Here is a 13,018-nt window from a genome sequence, read left to right on the forward strand (position 1 = left end):
AGTTAATTTTGGCACATAACAATATTTCTTCTCAAGCCTAAACGTTTTTGCACAGGTAGATCTGCCAAGCACCTTCATTCAGCAGGAGCTCATCATTAACAAATAAAGGTTCTAACAGAAGTAATTGTACTTTGGGTGCATACACACACACACAATTTTGATTGGCTGATTTTGATTGGCCCTCATACTACATGGAAGATCAAGATTGTGTTTGTATATGCACTCCTAAATCTGAAAATTATTTATATGAGCCTGGACGCAGTATCTATTCCTTGCAACTCATAGCTGCAGCGGTGAAAGTGTCAACCCTGGCTGTGGCGAACATTACGGAAAGTCGTGTGCGTAATCGCCAACGATTTTCGTATGGTCCCGAACCATCACTGTCAAAGCTGTGTAACTGTATAAAAAAAATGCCTTTCCTTTCTCTTTTCCCCCCTCTGAGAGCATTGCAGAGAGTACAGTAACCTTCCCCCACATCCTGTGTCAGGTCAGGAAAGAATTTCACACGTGGGCAACACCCCTGGGTAGAGCCATTTGGCTACCCAGCTCATGTCTTCAAGCCAGCTCAAACTGGCTGAGATACAAGTTCCCTCCAAACTCATAGCTTCTAACAAAGAGAACTTTCATTTACTAATTATTCAAAATAGGTTGGGCACAGCAAGACAAAAATTACATTTCCTGATACCTAGAAATCAGTTCTATCATTCACTTGAATTGTAATTTTCTAGCTAACAGTAATCTGTAGAGAAACCACTTTATCCGGCCTGCGTAGAGCGAATGCAATAGAATAGGCATGTATAGCCTCGTTTGATACAGGGTCGCAAGCCGCTTATCAATATAGCCTCGGATTTGCAATGCGCCAAACTGGGGCGGAGTCACACAGATTATTAATAATTGGTACATTTTCTGCTCTGAGTCTGTGGGCGGCAACCTGCTGATTAGGAGGTAACCCCGCCTGAAACATACCTACTTTCCAGGTAGTTTCCAGGTAGTGACAGCCCAAAACTCAGGTCAGTCAAAAGTGGTTGCGAGGGACCCCTCCCTCAGTTCTCCAAATTTCATCGACCAGGAAAGTCCAAGCATGTGCTCTAGGAGAATCGGCGCATGCTGTGTTCAAAGGACTCTTAACCTGAATGCCTACTTTTAAACTGGACTATTTTTCTTCATTCTTCAAATGCACTGCTCAGCTAACTAAGTAAGAATTTTCTGATTTTATTCCTTTTTATTTTTAAGCTCTGTGTATATAAGTTAATTGGTGTATATAACTGTATGTAATGCATTTTTGTTATTAAACGTTTAAAAATCGTTTAGCGGTTATGACCTGTTGCTGAACATACACAATCGTACCAATTCTCCTGAAATCGCTACCCTGTGTTTAATAGAAGTGTGCCTTTATAACCCGTATGCGAGAACCCGGCCCAGATATAACGATCTGAACCAGGTTCCTGCATACTGCTAGGGGTTAATAGAGCGTTCTCCAAGTCCTAGTATAATTACAGTAGCGGGCTGTGTAACTCGCTTGGTGGCAGATCTTTGAATTGTATGTGTGAGGTGAATCCGTTGGCATCCGAACGCTCCCTTCGCGAGTCAGTTCATCAAATTGCGAACGCGGGTTACCCTTCGTGATGAACAAATGACCGTGTGAGAGGATTTCTGACGCTGATCGATTTACCCCATCCGCAGACCGGCCTTACGGTCTCTGACACTGGCCACCACAATGCATGCTGGGAGATGTAGTACATTAATGTGTCTACATCGCCTGTGATTACATTAATGTACATATAGACTGCACCAATGGGCTAAGACGTGCAATGATCAGCCCTGGAGTGCACAGAGACCAGTACCAAAAAAGTTGTCAGCATCTGCTCCCCATCTACACTACATCTAGAGGAAGTGTCGCCCCCGGGTCACTGCAATGCAGACTGGGAGATGTAGTACATTAACCACTTTACCCCCAGCGGTACGAATTTCTCCGTCCCTTTTTTCCCCCCTAAAAAACCAGGGACGGAGAAATCCGTACCTTCCGCGCTCCCGCCGCTGTCCGCGCTCCCGCCGCTCGTGCGCGCGCACCCGCCGCTCATGCACGCCGCCACCCGCTCGCCCGGAGATCAATGAACGGGAAAATCCATTCCCGTTCGTTGATCTAGCCCCCGCAATGATCTGCTGCTTCTTTCAGAAACAGCGAGATCATTGTGAGTCTCCCAGCCTCCTACTGCTTCCTGTAAGCGTCCTTCCGGACGCTTACAGGTCGCATGTAAACAAACACTCTGTGGCCATCTTGTGGCCAAATAGTAAACTACACCCTAAAAGCATTTTACATATACAAACATTACATTTACACAATAAATTAACTCATTACCTCCCACACTCCCCAATTTTTATTTATTTTTTTGTAATTAAAAAAAAAAAAATACAATAAAAAAAAAAAAAACATAAATAGTTACCTTAGGGACTGAACTTTTTAAATATTTATGTCAAGAGGGTATAACACTGTTACTTTATAAACTGCGGGCTTGTAATTAGGGATGGACGCAAAACTGAAAAAAATGCACCTTTATTTCCAAATAAAATATTGTCGCCAAACATTGTGATAGGGACATAATTTAAATGGTTTTATAACCGGGACAAATGGGTTAATACATTTCATGGGTTTTAATTACAGTAGCATGCTTTATTTAAAAACTATAATGGCCGAAAACTGAAAAATAATTATTTTTTCCCACATTTTTTCCTATTTCCCCATTAAAACACATTTAGAATAAAATAATTCTTGGCATAATGTCCCACCTAAAGAAAGCCTAATTGGTGGCGAAAAAAACAAGATATAGTTCATTTCATTGGGATAAGTAATAATAAAGTTATAGACAAATGAATGGAAGGCGCTGAAAGGTGAAAATTGCTCTGGTGGTCAGGGGGTAAAACCCCTCAGTGGTGAAGTGGTTAATGTAATAAAAAAGTTGTCAGGATCAGCACCGTCTAAAAAAGTATTTATTATAGCTCTTTAAAATTCATGACAGGTAGAGATGGCTCGACCCTCCGATTTTCGTTTCGCGAACCTCGAACTCGAACTTCTGAAAAAGTTTGCGAACCTGCGAACTTTTCGAACCACAATAGACTTCAATGGGTAGGCGAACATGAAAAACTACAAACACTGTTTCTGGCCACAAAAGTGATGGAAAAGATGTTTTAAGGGGTCTAACACCTGGAGGGGGGCATGGTGGAGTTGGATACATGCCAAAAGTCCCGGGGAAAATTACAGATTTGACACACAGCAGTGTTACAATCCCTAAAAGGATCAGCAGTTAGTGTAAGTAGTGTACTGCTTCACACTGACAGACCAAACTCACTGTGTAACGCACCACAAATAGCTGTTTGTGTACTGATGGCCGTGTTGGACTGGTGCGCACGATGGTGAGAGTGCAGGCGATGGCGGTTTTCAAGCCCATATGGTCGGGCTAAGGTAGCTCAATGACAGAACAACTGTCCACAATAAAACAACGACCTTATTATCTTGGGTCAGGTGTGCCCCCCAACACAATCATATAGCCAGTGGTCATTGCTTCATTGTGATACGCAAGCCCCTTCACCGCGGCAAGGTAACGATCACGAAGGGGAATTGACACATGTACATGCCTTTTGTTTTGTTGTTGCAGCCGCAGTGCAGCCAGAAAAAGTAGCCATGTACACGCACCAGATAAATTATTATTATGTTTGGTAGCAGCGGTTGCTAGCAGCAGCGGCCATACAAATTCAGGAATCCACCTGGAGTCCCGGACCGTGTTGGTGGTGGCGGAGAAGGCAGTCAAGCGGCCTGCAGGCCGTGTGGGGACTGACTTAGTCTTGGGGCAGGCAGCCGTGGCCGGCAGGCAGAGATGCTGTGTGGGGAATGATTTAGTCTTGGGGCAGGCAGTCACACAGCGTGCAGGCAGAGATGCTGTGTGTGGGGACTGACTTAGTCTTCGGGCAGGCAGTAGCCATCCGGGATCCACGCCTCATTCATTTTGATAAAGGCGAGGTACTGAACACTTTTTTTGACCTGACTGCTGGTGGTATAATACAATTGTGCAGACACACAAGTGCAGTGAAAAGGTATGCAGTGACTGCTGGTGGTATAATCCAATGTGCAGTTACACAGGTGCAGTGAAAAGGTATGCACTGACTGCTGCTATAATACAATTGTGCAGTCACACAGGCGCAGGTAAAAGGTATGCAGTGACTGCTGCTATAATGCAATTGTGCAGTCCCACAGGTGCAGGGAAAAGGTATGCACTGACTGCTGCTATAATACAATTGTGGAGTCACACAGGTGCAGGGAAAAGGTATGCACTGACTGCTGCTATAATACAATTGTGCAGTCACACAGGTGCAGAGAAAAGGTATGCACTTGACTGGTGGTGGTATATTGTATAATACAAAGTACAGTCACACAGAGGCAGTGAAAGGTATGCACTGAATGTGCAATTCAGCAATTAGCAAGGGCCAGCTGCACAGTCAGAGCTGTATATGCAGTGTCAGTGGCACACACAAAAAAAAAACACATCACAAGAACATTAGCTCTCAAAAGAGCTATTTTGGGGTGCTTTTCATCAACAAATATCAGCAAGGAGCAAGAACAGCCCGCCTAACTATCGCTTTCCCTATCTCTCCAATGTCTCTCCCTTCTCTCACTAATACAGCAGCACACAGAGTGAGAACATGGCCGACGCTGCTGCCTTTTATAAGGGGGGGGGGGGGGGGGGCTCCAGGAGGTAGTGCAGCCTAATTGGCTGCCATGTGTCTGCTGACTGTGATGTAGAGGGTCAAAGTTTAGCCCAATGATGTAGTATAGGGTGCGGGTCGAACTCGCTAAGTGTTAGCGGTTCACCGCGAACTCGAACCAGCTAAGTTCGCGCGAACAAGTTCTTCGGCGAACCGTTCGGGCCATCTTTAATGACAGGCATAAAAAAGTGTGTGCCGGGTCACCATGACGTACGGCATTTCTGAACAGAGTTCTTTCCTCAGATAGTGTTGGAACACACTCATACAACTGCACCAAACAGCCTATCCTATCCACATCCACATTGTGGATTATTGATCTATGGATACATTGGTTATCTGTGACATAACTATCATTGTGTGTTTGCTATTGGTTAAACATCATGTGACCTTCACTGGCTGGTAGGCTTACCTGTTGAATATGTATATATGCTTATATGGAGTACACAGTTCTCTATCAGGTCCTCTATAGGACTATAAAGGATAGGCTGTTTGGTGCTGTTGTATGAGTGTGTTCCAACACTATGGGCTCTATTCATAAAAAAGTTGTGCCGAAAAAACTCCTGGAGGGAAAATACCGCAGCGGTATTTTACACTTCTGGGTGGTCATTCAAAAAAATCTTGCCAGCTGCGATGCAAGAGCGGAGATCTCCCGCTGAAAGCTGGCGGTAAGCTGTAGGAAGGCATGCGGAAACACTTCAGCCGGCAGAGTCCCTCCGTGCACTGCTCTCTCTGGGAGGTCTGTCCCATTCACTTGTATGTAATCCGCAAACTCAGAGGAAGCGGTATTTCCCGTCCACATACCGCTTCCTCTAAACTTTATGAATGGCCATTTTGTTACTTTTTTCTAGATAAATCTAGAAAAACACTGGAGAGGGCGGAAATTTCTCGCTCTGCTGGGGGATTGTAGATTTTCATGTGGGAACAGCTTTTATGAATGCCCACTTTGCTAAATGGACGGGAAAATCCGCTGTTTTGAGCGCAAAACTTGCGGTAACCTTTTATGAATAGAGCCCTATCTGAGGAAAGAACTCTGTTCAGAAACGCTGTGCGTTATGGTGACCCGGCACACACTTTTTTATGCCTGTCATGAATTTTAAAGAGCTATAATAAATACTTTTTTAGACGGTGCTTATCCCGACAACTTTTTTATTACATTAATGTACTACATCTCCCAGTGTGCATTGCAGTGACCGGGGGGGGGGGGGGGGGACGACGACACTTCCTCTAGATGTAGTGTAGATGAGGAGCAGCATACAGCATACAGGGACAGGGTTGTGGGTGCTCTGCTCTGCTATTTGTTGTTTGAGCAGGGCTGTTACTTCTCGGTTTTAAATTGATTTAAAAAAAGAGTAAAAAAAATAAATACAAATCTTTAAAACACTTCTTTGGCTTTGGTTTGTGTATAAAAAAATGTTTTATTTACTTTACAGCTCCCCAATGTTGCGTTAAATGTGTACTTTAAAAGAAAATGGAAAAAGCGGGTCACGGGTCGGGTATTAAATTCAGCTGAAAGCGGGTTGTGGGTCGGGTGTGGGACTACAGGTCGGGTATGAAAAATTGGACCCGCGCAGGCCTCTATGTAGTATGAGGGTTTACCTACACAATCTACTCATAGTATTCAATATCTGTTGACTCTCATACTACATGGAGGTGTTAAGATGGTCAGTGATTGGCCAATCAAAATTGAAAGTGTGCATCAGGCTTTAGTGTGTGATGTCCTCCAGATTGATACCAGATGGTGCATGAGCACATTGCACTTTACTCAGCAACGCAAGTGGCCAGGCGTTACATACAAACACAAGGTACCTGCACTGTGCTCTGTTGCAGCCTTGCCCCATTTTACTATGCTTAATAGGACAGCTCTGTGTATCGTTCAAAATGCATGCAGGAGTACATAATGAGAATGCATTGCTAAAATCTGATCAGGTCAAAGCAATGTATTTCCAGCTTCACCTGCAAGAGTAATCTGTTGTGTACGGTTGTACAATTGTAGCTGTGTCGGTGCACTTGCAATATATAAAAATAATGCTCTCTATGAAGCTGTATTCCGAGGATGTGACAAAGGGCATTAGAGCAAATAAAAAGCAAATCTCATACTCAATGTATTTTTTTAAGCTCGTCTAAATAATCATCTGCCAATTATTTGTCGTGTTTGTGATAAGTCCTTGAGCTAACAAAATCTAGTAATTTTAGAGGAAAAACAGACCCAGGAGCACCAATGTTGGCTTCCAAAGTTGAAGTGTGCCACGGTCCCACCCTAGTACCAAGGGGTCACAGTAATGAATAGCTTCAATGACCGGCACCACACAAAGAGTATTATAGCTCAATCACTTTATTCTGCCATCCAATCGCAACGACAGACTGCTGTTTCAACCATATCCTGGCCTTTGTCAAGTTGCAGATAACATTATCTGCAACTTGACAAAGGCCAGGATATGGTCGAAACAGCAGTCTGTCGTTGCGATTGGATGGCAGAATAAAGTGATTGAGCTATAATACTCTTTGTGTGGTGCCGGTCATTGAAGCTATTCAGTAATTTTAGAGGGGGAAGAAGAAAGGAAAGAGAACAATCCCACACAAACCTAGCTACATACACACGTTAGATGAAACTCAGCCAAGATGGCCATTTAGGACCAGAAATCTGCCATCACAAGGCCCAACCGATGAACAAGCTCATTGTTCCCATTCTCACTTCTCCTGCTGGAATCCGATCTTTCATGTGCCTCGCTATCATCCCTCTATGGCAACAGAACACATCGCTAGCCTACATCTGCACAGCACTTGGGCTCAAACTATTGCTGGAGATATTGAGTTCCAATCCTTGGTGCTCACAGTACCGTATATTCCGGCGTTTAAGACGACCCCCCAACTTTTCCAGTTAAAATATAGTGTTTGAGATATTCTCGCCGTATAAGACTACCCCTCTTCCAAAGCACACCTAATAAAAATGTAAAAAAAAATCACATTCTGGTGCTATTTATGAACAGATACTGGTGCTGTCCTGTATGTGGTACTCAGTATATAGGCGATTGACTGGTTGCATTGGACAACTCTCCCTAAGCGGATTGGTCAGCTCTCCCTGTCTCCTTGTTTATCAGAGCGGTATGGAAGAATAGAATGCGCTGTGCCCATAAAACACGCCTCTTTCACCCTTCTGGCCCACCCTTGTATCCTATTTACCTCCTTCTCTGCCTCTCAGATCTCACACATGTGCGCCTGCGCCACCTTACGACAGTACTCAGCAGCGAGATCTGAGAGTCGGTAATAGGATAGGGCGTATCACCCGGCATCAATGACGTATAAGGGCGTATAAGACGACCCCTGACTTTTCAGAAGGGTTTCAAGGGTTAAAAGTAGTCTTATACACCAGAATATACAGTAATTGTGCATGTATACACACCTTAACCATTAATGGTGTGGTGTGACCACACAATAAGTAGTTATGTCGCTAACTGTTCGCCAAACTGGTTGCAGCGAACAAGCCATGGAGAATGACCTCGGGGTCATTTCCGCATTCTTTATGTTACGCATTACTGTACAAACGCTTTCCCGGTGGCCACTCGTCCTTGATTGAGCTTCTGCAGCCGGGAGCGCTCTGTGCACGTGCACAACGTCACGCAGAGTACTCCTGGCTGCAGGCACATGATCAAGGATGCGCGCCCACCGGGAAAGTGTCTGCGCAGTAATGCTTAATATGATGAATGCGGTCATTCCTCATGGCCTGTTGGCTGCGAACAGTTCGGGCCATCTCTAACAATAAGGCATATAGTATAATGAAAGTATGCCTCACTGCCACTGTAAACGCCCACATCACCATGTAAACTGCATGCAGTGTGTTATCCTGACGGAGAATGCCACATCCCACCACAATGTAAATGCCTCATAGGAATATCATTGCACGATCTGCATTCCGTTGCGGTGATATTGTCCCATAGTATGAAGGGACCCTAAGATCATGCAATTATGATATTGGAACACCAAAATACATATTAGATTTTTTTAAAATCTAAAATATACTTAATCTGCACACTTAGCAGAGATGGAAACGTAAACTGTAGGTTCATTACATTTATGGGTGAAAAAATCTTACAACCTCTTATGAGTGTGGAACATTATGATCCAGGCAAGCTAGCATTGCTAAGTGGTACTGATACTGTAATACATGAATGATGTGCACAACAAATACAATTTGCCATGGAAAATAAGAATATTTTCTTTAACTACAAGACAGGTGCTATAACACAAAACAGCACGACGAACTTCAAAGATATTGTTTTCATAGATTATAATTAGAAAACTACAGGAAAAAAAGAATAAATGGAGCGAATAACTCCCCTGCGCCCATGTTTTCCCCTCCACCTCTCCCTGCTGCTACAATCTCCATTGGGACACACCATTTCTGTCTAAATAGGGGGGGTTCGTTGCGTGTGACAAATACCTTCTGGTAGCTTTATATGGTCATCACAATAGCTTGCGCAGCAGCTACAAAACACCTGTAAACAATTGTATTGTACTGCAGCCTGGTCTTCTGAAAGTCACGCCAACGGCCGGTTTCCGGATATTCCCCATTCCTCACTCAGATTGGTTCAGTCCCAGGTGGTCAGTACTGCGCACGCGCAGCACGCTCACCCCACACGGAGGTTGAATCAGTGAGGAGACGCAAAATGGCTTCCACCGGTGAGTAGCGGGCTCCGTGTCTGTTGCGGAGTTGTGTATTTCCTTATAGGACGAGACTGCTCGTTCGGAGCGCCATGTATGCTGGCACGGCCGCTGGGCTGTGTGCTGCTCTGTGTGATGTTCTGTAGCGAGCGGGAGAGCGTCGTGTGCGCGGGCTGCCTTTCTTCTGAGTAGGCCTTAGCCACGCCAGGTCACGGTGTTCCGCCCTGCTGCACGAGGCGCCCAGTTCGGAGATTGCCGGTGCTGGCGGTTTCTGCTGGCTCGGATACGTGCCGCTGCGCTATTGGCCAGGCGGGGCTGTGCAGGCCTATTAGCAGAGGCCGCGTGTGTTACGCGCCTTTGCAACATGCTGTGGCCGGGATCTTCCGCCTCCCTCTTGGGGGGGAAATTAACGGTTTAGCAGCCCTAGAAGCCTTTCCACCTGAGGTGGCCATGGCTCTCTTGTTTATTGAGTGTATATATTTCAGGCTCTACAGAGCTGTATGTGCATTAATGGGAAAGCATCGGTGGCTATTGTATTGTGCACAGTAACTTCCGTGCTGATCTCCTGGCCAGATTAATGTCTTCAAACATTACAAATACATTATTAAAATGTATTTTAATAATCCCCCCCCCCCCACACACACACACACACGTCTGATCTGCATTTTGATAGGTTTTCTGATTGGTTTCCATAAATGTGAATGGAAATTGATTGAAAAATCAATTGAAATTCAGATCTGACATGTTGGAAAAAATCGATCTGGCAGGTAAATCGGCCGTAGAATTGTATGGTGCGTACCTAGCCGTAAACTAGGTCATGTTGATCGATAAAGTATTGAACTTGAATGGACATGTGTATTTCCCAGTTGCAGTGCAGGCGGGGAGAGCAATGCAGCTGACTGTGCATTGCTTTCTACTGCATTGAGTAGTACCTAGCTAGTTATTCCAGTGCCATACTTGCCAAGATTTCTGCTGATATTTCTTGTGTAATATATACTTGTGCAAGGTTAGGAATGTATTTGATACTTTTGTCAACCTGAGCCAGCCATTTGGGCAGTTGATAATTAGTCGAATGAGAATGCAAAATCAATGTACACCTGTACGTCTTATTCATCCCTGCTTGTATCCCCTGCAAGTTCTGTTGGAATTCCTGCTCTTTTCACAATTTGTATATCCATTAGGTGTGACACGCACAATCCATGTTATCAGCATGTTTAAGAACAGCATTAGTCAGAAAAATAAACCTTTGATTCTTGACCTATATGTAAGCCTCAATGTTTAAATTCTGATTTAAGAAGTAGGCCTCCATATAATGGGGAGGGGACTAGAGAGCAGTCCCCATAGGGAAGTAAATTCTTCCAGCATGGTTTGCCTTTTGGGTAGTTTTTTTTAAAGGACACCTGTAGTGAGAGGGATTTGGAGGCACAATTTTTCATTTTAAACAATGCACAACTTTTGGTTGTCCTGCTAATACTCTGCTTCTTATACGTTTAGCCATACAGCTTGAACGCGCATACAGGCGATATTAGAATTTGGTTTTTTTTTTAAAGATCCGCACAAGCCGGGTATTTGGCATTGTTCAAAAACAAAATAAATATGGCAGCCTCTGTATGCCCCTTACCTTAGGACAACTGGCCTGAGAGGCATATGGAGGCTGCCATATTTATTTACTTTTAAACAACGTACATTGCCTTGTTGTCCTGCTTATCCTCTGCCTCTAAAGCCTGGTACACACTTTCAATTATTGGCCAATCGCTGACCAATTTTACCACCTCCATGTAATATGAGGGATTACCGACACAATCTGCTCATAGGTCGTGTTCACATTGTAAATCGCAAGCTCTGAGCGATTTTGTGATCGCTTCTTTTTTAAAGCACTTTTCCCTGTGCTTTTAGAGTGTTAAACGCTTTTGTCCGGCTTTTTTTTTTTCCACCATCTTATTTATTCTTAGAAGTGCTGAGGAAATCTCTTTTCAAAGTGCTTTGAGGGCTTAAAAATAAACGCTCAGTGTGAACAAGCCCATAGTATTGAATATCTGACTCCTACTACATGGAGGTGGTAAAATTGGTCAGTGATTGGCCAATCATTTGAAAGTTTGTACCAGGCTTAATACTTTTACCAATAGACCCTGAACAAGCATGCAGGTCAGATGTTGGACCTAAGTTTATTTATTTTTATTTTTTTTATTACTACGGTTGCCGAATAATAGCTTTGAGTGTCATTCAGGCTCTGTTCCCTCTGGGTCAGCGGGAGCGAACCATGTAATGTCCACTCCAATGGTCTGGCTGTAGCCTGGGGCATATGTGTTACCCTCATAGGCTATATGGGGGAATGCATCCATCTGCCTGGGATTATCGCGGACTGCACAGAAGTGCGGTCTGCTTACTGCAACTGATTCTGCAGATCCGTTGCAGTGTGAACGGCTCCTATTTATAAAATAGAGCTGTTCACTGTCCATTTAGCGATGAGCGAAGAACGGACAACAAATGTCCATTCTCCGCTCAATTGGGAACAGAGCCTTATGCTACATACACACTTGAGATAAGTCTTTGAAAAAGGCAAGGTCACAGACCAATTTTACCCCATTCCATGTAGTATGAGAGCCATACTCTACACAGTCTATTCTATTAAGCTTAACTCATCAGATAAAAATCTTTGCAAGATCCTGCACACAGTTGCTGTACACATTCAAAAGATCAGTATCTGCAAAAGATCCGTTCCTGCAAAATGCATTCATAGTCAATATTTGCAGATCTCAATACACACCTTGTTTAATGCTGGGGATACACGGTACGTTTCTGTGCCGCTGATGCTGGGAGCTGATAATTTCTGACAGGTCCGATGACCCGCCGGATCTATTCCCTGCTCGATCCCCGAGGGTGGACAATAGCGGGGAGTTGTGAACGTATGTTGGCTGCATGTTTTGTAACTTGCTCCCAAACCACGAAGTCGGCTTGCGTTCAGACATTTGCTTTGTTAGGACTCGAGCAGCCATTGTGTTGAATATGATGATCACACAGGACATCTGTGGTGGTTAGAAGTGCTTTACAATATTGGAGACACTGGGTGGGTTTAATAGTATTAAGCCCCCATCTACACCATACAATTATTTTGACCGATTCGGTTCAATCAGACATGTCCGATCGGGATTCGATTCAAGTTGCCATTGTTTTGCAATGGTGAATTGAATCGAATCCCGATCGGACATGTCGGATTGAATCGAATTGGACAAAAAATTACAGGGCTGTGGAGTCGGTACAAAAATCCTGACTCCTCAGTTCAGGATTCCACTGACTACTCTAATTTGCATATTACAATCTTGTTGAATGAAAGTATGTAACATGAAATTCGTCTCTTAACTGCTAACGCTTAAGGTAGCCATACACTGGTCGATTTGCCATCAGATTCAACCAACAGATCCCTCTCTGATCGAATCTGATCAGAGAGGGATCGTATGGCTGCCTTTACTGCAAACAGATTGATCAGCCTGAAGCAGAGTGACCATCTGCTGAGCTGTTGCCTCTTCTCTTCCCCCCCGCCCCCTCCCCTGCATACATTACCTGAAGCCTACTCCAGAGCATCTTCTCCGCATCACGACAT

At 44.2% G+C, this 13,018-nt stretch overlaps 2 protein-coding genes across 4 annotated transcripts in view; one reads left to right on the forward strand and one right to left on the reverse strand.

The window, feature by feature from the left end:
• RHBDD3 (rhomboid domain containing 3) overlaps window positions 1-9,690 on the reverse strand; it is a 74,989-nt gene extending 65,299 nt beyond the window's left edge. Inside the window, exon 1 of the mRNA XM_068240166.1 lies at window positions 9,197-9,690. The gene's annotated coding sequence lies outside the window, so the exon portion shown is untranslated. The remainder of the gene's footprint in view (window positions 1-9,196) is intronic.
• Window positions 9,329-13,018, forward strand: part of EWSR1 (EWS RNA binding protein 1) — a 43,294-nt gene continuing 39,604 nt past the window's right edge. For all 3 annotated transcript variants that reach the window (XM_068240045.1, XM_068240065.1, XM_068240055.1), the window contains exon 1: window positions 9,329-9,435. In XM_068240045.1, coding sequence (XP_068096146.1) covers window positions 9,423-9,435 — 13 coding nt within the window. In that variant the 5' untranslated portion in view covers window positions 9,329-9,422. The remainder of the gene's footprint in view (window positions 9,436-13,018) is intronic.

The sequence above is a fragment of the Hyperolius riggenbachi genome, chromosome 1 (genome assembly GCF_040937935.1).
Source record: "Hyperolius riggenbachi isolate aHypRig1 chromosome 1, aHypRig1.pri, whole genome shotgun sequence".
Lineage (NCBI taxonomy): Eukaryota > Metazoa > Chordata > Amphibia > Anura > Hyperoliidae > Hyperolius > Hyperolius riggenbachi.